This window comes from Rattus norvegicus, chromosome 18 (assembly GCF_021556685.1).
Source record: "Rattus norvegicus strain SHRSP/BbbUtx chromosome 18, alternate assembly SHRSP_T2T, whole genome shotgun sequence".
Classification (NCBI taxonomy): Eukaryota; Metazoa; Chordata; class Mammalia; order Rodentia; family Muridae; genus Rattus; species Rattus norvegicus.
The window spans coordinates 70230957-70245382 of NC_141551.1; the positions used below are offsets into that span (position 1 = coordinate 70230957).

The 14426-nt window shown below is 48.5% G+C and overlaps 1 protein-coding gene across 6 annotated transcripts in view; it reads left to right on the plus strand.

Annotated features, from left to right (window-relative positions):
• Myo5b (myosin Vb) overlaps nucleotides 1-14426 on the plus strand; it is a 303903-nt gene that overhangs the window by 169601 nt on the left and 119876 nt on the right. For all 6 annotated transcript variants that reach the window (XM_087592156.1, XM_087592152.1, XM_087592157.1 and 3 more), the window contains 4 exon segments: nucleotides 708-851; nucleotides 2293-2374; nucleotides 8231-8338; nucleotides 11725-11834. In XM_087592156.1, coding sequence (XP_087448282.1) covers nucleotides 708-851; nucleotides 2293-2374; nucleotides 8231-8338; nucleotides 11725-11834 — 444 coding nt within the window.

Sequence of the window (14426 nt, forward strand, 5' to 3'; positions counted from 1 at the left end):
GTACTGTTGAATCTGTGGTCTTACTGTGTTAGGAAATGACCCCTAGTATGGGTGACTTCCTGGTCCTAGTGGGTGGTCATGTCATTTGGTGGCCTTTCCAGAAAGTGCCATCCACCTGTGTGTGGGGGCAGGGGGACATTTGGCCGCTGGATTGCATGAGGGACGGACATAGGTTAGTCACAGCCGGTGACATTCTTCCTCAGAACTGTGGGCACAAGCGGGAGCTGGTTTGGTGGCTCCAGAACATCAGAGCCACCTGATGATTCTGGGCCTTTGCTTCATGGGCCCAGGGTGACTGGGTTAGTTGTCACGTATTTTCTAGACAGGAAAGAGGAAGAGGAGGAGAGGAATGGCAGGTTAGACTATCCCCTACTTGGCTGTCTGCATTAAGTATTCTTCTGCTCAACAACTGGCTCTTAAGTGTGGCCAATAATCATAAAGGGGTCTGAAAATCAGAGGGGTTTTTTTTTTTTTTTTTTGGTTTTGTTTTAAGTAAACCTAACAGAGCTTCTCACCCAGCCTTTTGTCTTCACAATAGCAGAGGGGTGTACGGAAGGAGAGAAGGGATTCCATGCTACCACAGGCCTACAGTCAAGAAGCCCATGGGCCACTGGGGCGGATGGGAGCTGCCTGTGTACTTTACTCACTGAGCTGCCTCCCAGTGCTCGCCCTCACTCTTTGTACATTCCTATTGTCTGTTAATCCAGGCCATCGGGAATGCCAAGACAACTCGCAACGACAATAGCAGCCGATTTGGGAAGTACATTGAGATCGGCTTTGATAAAAAGTACCACATCATCGGGGCCAACATGAGGACCTATTTGCTGGAGAAGTCCAGGGTGGTCTTTCAGGTGAGTGGCAGGACTTGGTCGTTTGTATTTCAGCTCCGTTGTTGCTCGCCCGCTCCCTGTGCTCACAGAGAAGCCCGTCTTTTAGCCTGGGATCAATGTTCTTGTTCTCTTTTCTTCTCTTCCGGAGTAAATACTCATGTGGACTAAGACTCGGGTCTCCATAAATCTTTTACACAGTATTGCTTTGCCTGTCACTAGATCCAGGGCTAAAGAAAGGGCAGTTGGCTTTAGTCTTACTGTTTGAGAATGTTATAGGCAGCCTGGGTTTCAGCTTTCGGGGGGAACCTGCTTGTTTGGTGGGTCAAAAATATGTATATGACAAGATAGATAGGTATATATGCTGAAATAAAACACATGCATACACATATGTGCACACACGTTCACACACACACACACACACACACACACACACACACACACACACATATTTCTTCCCCATCATGGTCATTGGTTTTTCTGCACCGACCCTCCTCTTCCTCCTGCTCAACCATCCCTGGCCTCTGCCTCACCCCTTCCTTCCTGTTCCTGGCGATGGTCAGTGCTACCTGCAACTTCACCCATCATTCTCCTGCAGCAGCTTTGCCCTCTCCTCACTGGACTGAGGTCGCCTAATTCAGCGGTGACAGTGGTGGCCTGAGTCAAGTCTGCGGCCTCTTTTTCCTCGTGCACAATGGCTTCCCTGCCCCCCAGGGCCCAGCTGTCCTTAGGAACTCCCCAGACTCCCCTGAGTGGTTCCTTAGTCATGACTTCCTGCTAATGGGTAACAAATATTCCATAACCTTTCAGACCAGCTCTCCTTCCCTCACAACTCGGTTGGGTGACCCTTCCTTCACTAGGCAGAGGGGCAGGAAGCTCTGTCAGGTGGCCAACAAGCTGCCTGCATCCACCATGGCTTGAACTTTTCCCTTCCATGGCTGTTTCTACCCAGACCCCCTAACTATTTGAACACCGTCTCCCCAACCCCCTTCCTGCTGATTTAAGATCATTCTAGTTATGAGCACCCACTGAAAGTCCCCAGAGACCTTCGTGGCTGCCTGGCCCAACACAGTGGGCAAACTTAGCTTTACTTACTTGCAAGTCCCAGAGGAGAAAGAGAGCTTCCAACAGGGAAATAAAGGTCTGAAGAGCATCCGTCAAGCAGCAAGGATTACAGTGTTTGCTGACGGACCCACCATTTGTGGCATGTTATCGGTGTTGGCGGAAAGGGAAGGAAATGTCTGCCTCCACAAAAGTCAAGATGTAAAAGTCCTCACAGGAGAAGAAAAGACCCTGTCCTAGCAAATGGGAAATATGTCAGCTGAAATTGCAAGTGGCCAGGGCACGGAGGAAAAACCCGAGGGAGGTGACTCGTGCCACCTGGATGGCACGCCTGGAACCCTAATGACCAAGGAGGATGATCCTGGGAACCACTGCCTAAAACCGATCTCCTTCTCCTCCCCAGGCGGATGATGAGAGGAACTACCACATCTTTTACCAGCTCTGTGCTGCGGCCAGCCTTCCTGAGTTTAAGGAGCTCGCACTAAGTAAGTCACCCAGATACCCAGGGTCCTCTGCAAGGGCAGCTGCTGGGGCACACAACTAACACCTCTGCCCAGAGCCCTCGGTTGTGGGTTCTTGTCTCAGCTATGCCCTTACTGTGGTCCTGTACCCTGGTCCCATCAGAACCTAGCTGCAGGTTAGTAATGCAAGGTTAACTATAATTTCCAGGATACCTGCAAGGAACGAGCTGTAGGGATGGAAGTGTTATTTGCAGAGCAGTGCAGGTATGGGGCTAACGGTTCAGTCATTCAAGTGCTTGCCGCACAAGCAAAAGGACCTACATTTGAATACCCAGGAAGCCGTGGGAACACATCCGTAATTCCCATCCTGGGTAATGGAGAAGCGAAACCCTGAAGTTCCATGGTGACCCAGTCTGCCTAGCTCGAATAGTCGGGCTCAGCTCAGTAAGAGGCTCTGTGTCAAACAGTAGGGGAGCGAAGAAATGAAGGAAGTCACCTCATGTGACTTTGGCCTTTGTGGATGCACACACACTTGCACAAGTATATGTGTGTGTACATATATGTATACACTAGATATACATTGTATGTGCATGCATACAACATAAATACACAGATTTTTCTTTAAGGGAAAAAAATGTTTTCTTCTGTCTGCGTCATGAGAAATTGGTCCCTTTCAGAGGACTCAGAGATCTATACAACGCTTATCACTTTCCCATGACCAGAGTGTGTTAAGCCATGTCTTAGGGTTGAGATAGAAAGGATGCAAACAGTGCTGGCCATGGCGAGAAAGGCTGCAGATCACACAGATGAGGCTCAAGTCACCACAGAGTCAAAGTTGAGAGAAGATTCAGTAACCCTGGAGGGAAGTGGGACAGCCAAAAGTGCCTCAGCACCTCCATAGCCAATGCCTTGACTCACTTGTCCCTTATGAAATGAGTGGGCCCATCTTTTGTTTTCCCCACGAATGCATTAGCAAAGCCGTCCTGCTTTGGGGCATTGATTTGGAGACAGAATGGTAGGCAGGCTTTTATTCCAGGCATCTCTCCTTGGGCTGGAGCCTCTGCCTCATCTGTCTGGGGCTGGATAGAGTCTTGGTTTTGAGACCTCTGAACCTGAGTAGTGGCTGGCCAACCTGGAGCTGAGCAGGAACCTATTCTTGGCCTATTATCTGTAAGTGGGTCTGTGTAGGAAAAGCCCTGGCTAAAAGACGCTGAGAAGATCTGGTTTATTGGCAAAGGTTTGTTGGTCTTTGTAGCTCTACTCTGAACAGATTGCTGGGGTTGTGTCCCCAAATCTTCGCCATTTTAAGGATCCAACACCAGACCCAGCTCATCCCCAGTTGCTAAAATCCATCAAGCGATGTCTTAGTCACTGTTCTATTACTGTGAAGAGACACCAGGGCCGCAACAAATCTTCTAAAAGAAAACATTTAATCGAGGGCTTGCTTACAGGTTCAGAGGCTTAGTCCATTATTATCATGGTGGGAAACATGGTGCTGGAACAGCAACTGAGAACTACACCCTGATCTGTAAGCTGAGAAAGAGACACTGGGCTTGGCTTGGGGTTTTGAAACCTGGAAACTCAACCCCAGTGGAAAAGTGGGAAATCATGGGAAGGTGATGAGCATTACTTCCTCCAACAAGCCCACAGTTCCCAATCCTTCTAATCCTTTCAAATACCGCCACTCCCTGTGACTAAATATATATTTAGTTGCCTTTGGGCGCAACTCTTATTCAAAGCATACATTGTTCCAGGGTTTGCTTCCTTCCTGATAACTTCCTACAGTATTAGTTTATATATCCCATAGCTCAGGCCATGTTGGTGTGATATTGTATGACCCAGCTGTGGGTTCTGCCAAAGCTTATCCTGTCGGTTCCGGTATTCCATGGGAAGTAGTATGTTGTGGAAAGTACAGTCTCAGGCAAAGTCTCCTAAGAAAAGTCATAGTTTATTTGGAACCCAGAAAGGACATACTGGATGGCACCCACTGTGCTGGTCTGTCCTGTTGTTCAGTTGCTGCCAAGTCTGATCCTTCCAAGGACAAGGAGCACACGCTTACCAGCCAGTCAGGGCAGGTTCTCAGTGGTCCCTGTTTGAGCACTGGCCTGGCCTGGGCCTTTTGGGTTGAATGCCAGCTCTTAGTCACAAGTGACCAGATAAGTGGCCATGATACGGACAACTGTCATTTTCCTCTTGTCTTCCTAAAGGTGGGGGTTAAGGTTTTCATGGTCAACCTTCAGAAGTTGTTCTTCTAAAGGTGGTTTTATGGAGAACCAAATACTGACAAGATCAATCTGGCTGGCCACTCCGTCCCGAATGGAGCTTTGATAGGAAAGCTGTCTAACTTTTTCACTTACATGAATCACATTGAGGTTTAGAATGTCTTTTTCTTATTTCCTGTTTGTGCAAGGTGCAGGCTCTCTGAGCTTCTGACAGAATCCTTGAAAATTACCCAATTCAGTCAATTTCTTACATCTTGGAGAGCATCCTGGAGTGACATGAAGAGCCTTTGATAAGGTCTTACGAGGCTCCCTGTGGCCTGGATGGATTGGCTGTGAGCCCTGAAGCTTGGTTCTTGAATAACCCTGAATAACATCTGGGAAAGTCAAATAAATGAAGGACTAGCCTGAAGCTCCAGTGACTCTGTAGACACTGTAATCCTTCTCTTGTTCACAACCTGAAAGGCATTATACAAAAATCTCTTCAAGTCTGGGGCCCTGGCATAACTTGAACATTTGTTGGAAGGCTGAGGACATGGGTGTGTGTCTTGTAGCCCGTGTTTTTCCTCCATCCCCTTGTTCATGTTTAAAGTGATCATGGGAAATTCACAAACAAGTCCTGTGAAAACTTCGTTCTGGAATAAGTGCCGGTCAAGTTTCTATCCCTTTCCATCCACTCTCATGAGTGTGTTAACAGATTTATTTACTTTATGTATATGAGCACACTGTAGCTGTCTTCAGACACACCAGAAGAGGCCATCAGATCCAGATGTTTTGTGAGCCACCACGTGGTTGCTGGACCTCTGGAAGAGGAGTCAGTGCTCTTAACCTTTGAGCCATCTCTCCAGAGCCATCTCTCCAGCCCCATTGATACAGTTTTATAGGAGTCGCTGTGGCCTTGCACAAGTCAGAGTACAGCTTCCCCGGGTGAGGTCCAAGCTCTGTGGCGTTGACCTTGCTGTTTTCGGGCTCCAATCATAGAGTAATGGTCTCTGTGATCTGTTGACTGCTGGTAAACGAGTTGATAGCGTTGTGGTGCATAGTTATTCTTGGAAATTCTTAGAGGAAGGGGGCAAGGAGGAGAGAGAGGGATCACAGTTGCATGAGAGAGAGTATTGTGGTAGGAAGGAGAGTGCTGGCTTCATGGGCCAGACTGGAGGAGGACTGAGCTGCAGCCAGCCAGGCAGATAGGGGAGGAGTAACTGTATGCAGCTTGCCTGTCTCTTACTAACAGGGTGTGTCCTGTGATAACGTGTTACTGGGGCCAGTAGACACAGAGGGGAAAGAGACGATCTTGTTGATGGCGGTCAGATGCTTTGGCAGGTGGCATCTGCAGTGCGGAGCCTTGGCCTAAGAACGGAACAGGAAAGGTGGGGGTGTTCTGTCAGACTCAGAACAGCAGGCAGTAGAGCCCTAGCTGTTGACAGTGAAGGATCTTTAGAAGATGCCACGCATGCCTTCCCTCCGATGTGGAAGCCAGATGTCCCCCTTTAGTCTCCAGGGACTCTGCTGTCTTGGCTGACATTCAGTAATGACGTTTTAAAAAAAAAAAAATCGAAGTCACGCGATACTAAGGATCAATCATCTCTTCAGTGGAATGTTCAAGTAGTGAGCTCCCCATCCTGGTCATCCGTGGTAAGCCTGTGCAAACCCTTAGCATGCCGGAGTCCTCAGTTTACATGCTGAAAAGTGGGAGCAAGTGCAGTAAGCCTTCTTAGGCAACACTGGGAAAGGCGCGAGGTAAGCTGTTTTGAAAAGTCAGTGTGAGAGCAGGGATTGCTTTATTAACCTTTGGCATCGATTCTTGCTCAGCACACACAGCTCATAGAGTAATTATCTACCAAAGCACTAAATATGTTTTGAGCATAAGTCATAAAATTTACTTCTGTCGAACCTTTGAATGGGTAAATTCCTTTCTCTTCCAGTTCAAGAATCTCGGCCTTCATTGATCTTAAGTGTGTAAAGTTAATCCTCCGGGAAACCAGTCTTTGCACATAGTGGATGGTCTCTGCATTCCCCTTGATCCCTGTTCAAGTATTGGTCTAGCCTGTTATCCTTGTGTCTGTATTGTCAACGTGAACTTCATTGTTGACCTCTGATACTTTGTAGCTGGGCCTGGCTGTGTTTAGGTCAGACCCACAGCAATTTGCAGAACTGTTGTCTGAATTTACCATGGCCTGGAACATTGATGTTTCATTGGTGCACCAGGATGTGGATAGAGACCGGAGAGGTGCATAGGGCTGTTGACAACATGACCAAGGGAAGGGCTGAGGCATGACTGTGAGGTGACTGGCATGTGTAGAAGACAAGACAGAAAAGGAACAAGCCACAGATCTAGAGGAGTGGGAATGGTCCTGTCACCAAAGACTTAGGACAGGAACCCTTGCCTTGAGGGCAGTGAGACTGAAGGGCTTTGAGCAGGAAAGGGATGTGGCTGAAGTTATCAGCATTGCAGGCTGGGTTTGGGAGAATGTAAGCCAAAATACAAAGACAATTAGAATCTTTTGCACCATTCGCCTGGACAACAGTGGCTAAAGGTCAGACCCACAGCAATGGCCGTCAGCAGGGAGAAAGGAAATGGACCATAGATGCTCTTGGGAGATACCTCAAAGGGCATGATGTTGAAAGGCTCGTGGAGTGTGGTTACCTGATATGTATTCCATCTGCTTGCCCAGGTCTCAGGAAAAGAATTCAGCGGGGAGGTTTCAGGGAATGAGGAGAGGCAGCGCATGGCCAGTCTTGGCATCCATCCAAACCGAGCTCCATACACTTAGAGTGTGCAGTGCCACTAGCTGGCTGTCCTCACACTTTGTATGTACCAAAGATACTTTTTTTTAACATTGTGTATGTGTGTGGATATGTGTACATGAGCGCCAGAGGCTTCTGGTTCTCCCAAGTTGGCGTTACAGGAGGTTTTGAGCCTCCTAGCATAAACAGATACTTTGTATCAAACTTGTATCCCCTGCGAGAGCACTGCACGCTCTCAACTGCTGAGCTGTCCCTTCAGTACCCCCACCCCCACCCATACATTTTATTACTGTCAATCATTGCATGGTGCCTGCTGGATATTTGCCCTCTGCTAAGCTGGTCTCTCAGTTGTAACAGTTGTAAAACACTGGGCTGACTCTCCCTTCTCATTAGCTGTCAAGGCTGTCAGAGAGCATGACTGAGGGAGAGGGAACCCCAGAGGTGAGAGGACAAGTAAGGATATCAGCCCTTCCTTGTCCTTACATCCGAACAGCTCCTGTGAATGAAGACTTTGTAAAATAGAGAAAGCCAAGTCACCGACACCCTCCGCTGCCCTTCATTGGTCAAACGTGGCTGCTGACTGAGGATCTCCTAAAGCTGCTGTATGAGATTCTAGGGTGTGATTCAAAGTATATACATTTCTCTTGATGTTAGCCTACCACAGTGCTCCTCCCCATGCCTACCCGCTACACCAGGCTCCCTCACAGCCACACGCTTTGAGTATAATACAAGTTTCTTTTCCTTTCCGCTGTGGACAAAAAGTATTCTGAAGGACTATGTATCAGGCCAACAACAGAATTTGGTGTGAGCTAGCATGGGCTGGAGTAGACATCCTCCCAGGTGGAGATCACCACAGAGGTGATGAGGAATGAAGCTCTCTCTAATGTCACACCTTTCTTCCTGCCTCCCACAGCATGTGCAGAGGACTTTTTCTACACCGCCCATGGAGGAAACACGACCATCGAGGGTGTAGATGATGCAGAGGACTTTGAGAAGACAAGACAAGCCCTCACACTCCTTGGTAAGGAACTTCTGAATGAGAGTAGCCTGTACACAGGCCCCCATGGAGTGGGGGCGGGGCAGAGCGAGGTGAGGTCTCACTGGCTCACCTGTTAAGTCCTCTGATCCTTGATGAATGTCTCTTTCCACCCCATCTCTCTTGGACCACAGGCTTAAACATTCATAATTTGGAGCTTTCTTAGAAATAAACTTTTGAGCCAGATATTGCCAAGTATCCCATCACTTGCTTAGCTGTTGAAATACACGGAGAAAAGCCCATGAATCCCTGTCTTTGTGTGCTGTGGTCTGAGTTCAGAGGCAGTGTGCACCCCCGTGAAGACCCTCTCACTGAGCCAGACCACCTGTACACGAGCCACAGGATCTGAGCTGAAGCATTCCCCAGGGTCCAGAGCCCTGCGGCACATGTAATGCTGGTGTGCTAGCCATTGGTGATGCAATCCTCAAAGCAGGGACTTCTCTCTGACCTATTCAATAGCAGAGGGGCTCAGTAGAGCTATCCGTTGCCTGTTTTAGGGGAGAAAGGTTTGTGAGATGAAAGGTAAATCTTTGTTGATTGGTAAGATGAAACAATCAATCCTGTGTACCTGTAGCCAGGGAAAGGGAAGCATAATGCAGTCTGAAACTCGGAGAGTGACTCGGATGGAAACTACATCTTCCCCACCCTTTCTGGGACACAGATGAAGCATCTGGCGTCTCTGTCAGGTTGCTCAGAACAGCATCTGCTCAGTTCCGTGATGTAAGCCAAGTTCTGTCAGTGTCCAAATTAAACCTGAACAAACTGGACACACCCTAGTCCCTATGGGGAAGGAGATAAAGGGCTATGGTCACTTCTCTGCGTCGCTGAGGCATGAGTAGAATTCATCTTTTGCACTTACGAATTACTAGGAGCTGAAAAGACTCTTGTTATTCCAGTATGAAGAGAGCCCTTTATAACCAGAGCAGCAGAGAGTGATTACTGTGGAAAAGGCTGAAGTGGACTGGGGGCTAAGGTCACAGAGGCAACGGAAGCACCGCTACGGCTAGCGCAAGGGGCCAAACATCCTAGGGAATGTTGGGTAGAGGGACTGGAGTTGTAGGTGAACTTGAGATCTGTCCAGGAGGAGGGGAAGTGTGCCCAAGGGTAAACCAGCTTGCACTGAGTGTGGTGGGTCCATAGGCCTAATGCGTGCTTAGCAAGGAAGTTGTTGGGCTCCCAGATGAGTGGTGATTCTTAGGAGGGACCAGAACCAAGGTGAGGACCACCTTTCTGCTACCTTTGCATCACTGAGGGGACCACTGTTCAGTGACGCCCTGCCAGTCAGCACAGAGCAGTTCACTGAGGGAGGGGAGGAAGGACATAGATTATTTTGATGTCTGCCTGTCTCGCTTCCCCCAACACCACACACCCTATTGCTCTCCACAGTCGGAGACTTAGAAGGATGACTGATGGTGAGCAGGGCGTGTTCTGCCCAGCCTGCCAACAGGAGACGCACTCACCATGGGGCTGGTGCCTGTAAGAGGGGGCAGACACCTCCCAGGCTCTGAGATAAATACTTTGGTTCTCAAAGCAGATCACATTTATGGAATTCTTTTAGTAAGACCTTCTTCACTACTTTTTAAATAAATGTCCTCTTTCTTAATTACCAAGGTTATAAATACATCATCTTAGAATACAAGACAGCCAAGAGTCTATTTAGGCCTTGCGAAGTCCATGGTTTCGGTTGCTTCCACAAATCTCTGCTGCCAGTAGCTTCAGATAAAACAAGTGGGCATGAGTATGATAACGGTTTACACAGACACCCTGTGCACTGTGGGCATCGGCTGCTGGTCCTTCTTTTATTCCTTAGGTTTAACTGAAAACGTGTTTAACTTCTTGAGAATTTCTTAATCACTTCTGTATTTACATTATTTCTACTCCTCCTGTTCCCCGAGAGCCCATCCCATGCCCTCCCACAACACTCATTGTCAAGTTTATGGTCTCCCTGTTAACTACTTTTGTTACATATGTGTGAATTCAGACCACCCAATGTTGCTTGTATGCACATTGTTGAGACTGACCGCTTGGATTAGGTCACCCATTGGGGAGCTAGCTCCTCTCTGAAGAAAATGATTTCCCCTTCCTTAGCAGCTATAGGTTACCCGTAGCCAGTCATCTAAGCACAGGACCTCGTGACATGTCCCCGTTCACACTGGCATGCCAACTACCGTGGTCACTGTGTAGGTCTCCTTCAGGCTACCACATGCATGACATTCACGGGGCAGCTTCCCCATGGTGCCTAGTAGCAGGGCCCCTGCTTCTCTGGCTGCTGCAGTCTTTCCATTTTCTCTTCATGGTTTTCCCCAGCCTTAGGTTTAGGGATCTGACTATTGCATTGGGTCACTTTCTCTTTGCACTTGTTTATCATGGGGTGCTTGGTTTCTGTTTCTGATAGTCCAACATGGCTTGTTTCGAGGGCCCATGATGATAACAGAGGGCTTACTGAGCTCATGCTTGGGATGTCCACTTTGTGGACTACCTGGGGTCATTTTAGTCCTAGTAGACCCTGCCTTTGCCTCCCGTTTATATGCAGGCACACTGGCTATTGTAGCTTAGGTAGAAGTGGCTGAGGAGTAGTGTTGGGTACTACAGCCTTTTCTCCAACAGAAGGCAACTTTCCTAACATCCGTCATACCGGTCCATCAGCGTTTCTAATAAGTTTGAAATCTTTCGAAACGTAAAAAGAACTGATTCCTTTGAACTAAATCCAAATTTTAGGAGACATGCTTTGGGTAACTGAAGCAGGCAAATAACGAAGTTGGAGGTCAGGTTTGTGGCCCTGGTGTGTCTGGGCTGTGTGCGTTTCTGTCAGTGTTGGGGTATACAGAGAGGACGAACAGCTCCCCTCAGCTGGCAGCAGCCATAAGCCAACTGGCTGGCCAGTGCCTAGAACAGGAATCCCAGGGGTGTGGTAGAAGGTTCTCCCCCCCCCCCCCACCTCCCGTTGGCTCAGGGTTTGTGCCACAGATGTTTGCCGGATATTAGGTTTGGGGAAAAAAACAACTACAGATAAATGGCCATCCTTATTAAACTCATAAAAACATCTATAAAGTCTCTGGTTGAAATGAAGTCCAAAATGAGTCAATCCTACTGCTCACCCCTCCGCAAACCCTTAGAGAAGCTAAAATGACAGTGTGCCCCATCTGGCGTGATCCAGACAATCAGTGAGGACATTTCCCTTTCAATCCAGGACCCCCTTTGCTGCCGAGTGCTTTGAGTGGTAATGACTTGGCTTGGCTGGTTTTAGGCATCATTGACCCTAACCCAGGAAGGAAAATCAAACAATTTTTAAAGTTCTCCGAAAGGGTAAAAGGTCCTTCCTGTTGTAGCACAGACGTCGAGTGTCATTCATGTTTTTTTTTCCCCTTCAGGAGTTCGGGAGTCCCATCAAATCAGCATCTTTAAGATAATTGCTTCTATCTTGCACCTTGGAAGTGTGGAGATCCAGGCCGAGCGGGATGGGGACTCCTGCAGCATATCGGTAAGTGGCACCAGAGGTAAAACGTGCACAGTTGAGACTCGGATCCTCCCGCCTGATACCATGGGCGTTCGCCCCTGTGCTTAGAGGGCACTCCTGGGTTATTTATTCTATGCAGTAATGACTTCTGTTTTCTCGCTGATAATTTTTTTTTAAAGAACCAATTCATTTTAAATCGGCTGCCTTTGAGTTTCTATCACTGGGGCAAGGGATTTAGTGGCCAGTCAATAAATTTGTCTGATGGGTTTATTTTCCAAGTACTCTGAGGCACATAGAATTCTATGACATGTCATCAATCTATTGAGTACCACATGGACTCGAGGTTGAAGTCTTTGCAGCAAGCAAATGGAGGGTTGGGCACCATAGTCGGTGACTGCTTCTAAAGAGCTTGCATCCTAGCTGAAAAACCATCACAGAACGGCACTGGATGACCTTTTCCCCATAGAAGGCAGAATACTAAGTGAGGCATCTCAGTCAAGGTCCTACCAGCTCTGACAGTTCCTTAAAGGCTTATAAAGGTCCTTTCTCAGAGCCTAGTGTCGCAGTTGACATGTGATAGACAGAAGGTGGCAGCGTGTAATGGAGGATGCTGGGAGAGCTCACGTTGGTAGGGTAAGCAGCAGTTTCTGTCTGTCTGTGTTCTTTCTGAAACCCAGTGCTGTTGGCCAGGGCTAAACCTCCAGTCTGGTCTTGAATAGGACATCTGTCGTGGTTTCACTTCTGTGCCTGTCTGTGGCTATCCTCCACAGAAGTACTAGATGTGATTCTTCCTTCCCTGGATGTGGAATTTAAATAACCAGATTCTGGGACAAAGGACAAGGAGATCACTAGAGAATTCAGATGTGGGCGTGCCCATTCCAGCCACAAGCCGCAGCCTTTGTCCTTCATTGCCATCTGTATAGGACAAGAATTAGCAGACGTTCAAAATATCCCTACCTTTAGGGAGGGAAAAACTGGAACTCTCTTTGGGTTCAACAGAGCTCCTCCCCAAACTGCCCTCCAGCCTCACATGAGAGCTTTGAGGTTCCCACCTGTACTTCTGAGAAAGGTACAGACTCAGGAGCTCGCAGTATCCCAGAGCAGTTTCTGGCATCTGACGTTCACAAGTTGCCATGCACATGGGTGTGCTGCAGGGTGGGCAGAACCTACAGGCGTAGAGGGAATGTCAGTCACGATGCCTTAACGGCAAGTGGGGAATTGCAAAGCCTCCCCGGTGAATATAGCCTAACTGATCCTAGTGAGCATTTGAGGCAGGTGAAGAGTTGTCCCTTTGCAAAAGGGAGGAAAAGTGTGCAGTGTTTATGCCTCCCTTATGCACGCCCCTTCCTAGCAAATATCCCATGTATCTTTAGGGCAGCCCTATTCTGCAAGGGACAGGGGAGATTGGGAGGACACGCATTGATAAATTCCTGGCTTAGGCTGGGGACATGAATGGGTGACCAATATTTCCTTACTCTCTAGCCACACACTGCCTGGTTCTCGCCCCTGGTCTCAGAGTCACACTCCTGGCCATGGAGCCTTTATTTGGTTTTTTCTTTAGTGTGTGCATTGCTAGAGATCAAGGTTGAGGGTCCACAGCACACTAAGCCTCTTTGCCACAGGTTCTTACAGCACTCTAAGCCTCCCTTGCTCCCAAGTCTTAGCACAGTGATTTTGCATTCCTTGTGTGAATATTTCTCTCCCTCCCTCCCTCCCTCCCTCCCTCCCTCCCTCCCTCCCTCCCCTCCTCCCCTTTACTCCTCCTTTCCCCTCCTCTTGCAAACTGATTAGGGCAATAAGTCTGTGTTCTTAGTCAGCTTTGCAGTGTGCAGGGCCCAGCAGACACTCTAGATCGGGTAGCTGGGTGATTCATCCAGGCTGTCTAGGCTTTACTGGTAATGAATATGAGAGCCACAGCGGATGAGACAGAGCTCACTGGGTACCAGAAGCAAAGCCCTGAGCACCAGCCCTGGAGGACCATGGCCACTTTGTAGAAAGGTCCAGCCTTGGGCTTGTAGGTACAGTGTCTCTGATATTAGGACTTAGTCCTTCACTCCTGGGTGTTCACGTGGAGGGGAGGAGACGTCGTTTTCAGTGCCTGTTCCCCGCTCCACCACTAAACTGCAGGGCTACCTCTATTGCGTTCTACTTGATACACGATGTGATTGTGAGGTCTGCACAAAGATGGCACCATCGGGATACACTGGGAGAACGATGGAGAGGGGATAGAGGTGACAGCGGAGATGGCCTGAGAGGGGAGGCTTGTTAGCATGGGTTGAAGGTCTAGGCTGTGGGAGTGATGACAGCATCAAGGTTGCCAGGTACATCCATTTCCTCCTCTACTGTGAGCAGAGGGAGAACAGGGCCCTCCCTGCATGAAGGCCTTCACTCGGAGCTGATGATACAGTTCTAAACCAGTACTATTCTGGCTGTTGGGCCATAATGGACCTTAAGAACATGCCCTTTCCTCTACCAAGGAACACCTAATAAAGCCCAAATAAACCTAAAGAAAGCCCAGGGAAAGGAACCTCTTTCTTGAAGGGCAGGACAGGCGTGGGCAGGGTTCTATCCCATACCATCCCTCTCACTCAATTGAATTTCCACCCTTCCCCACCC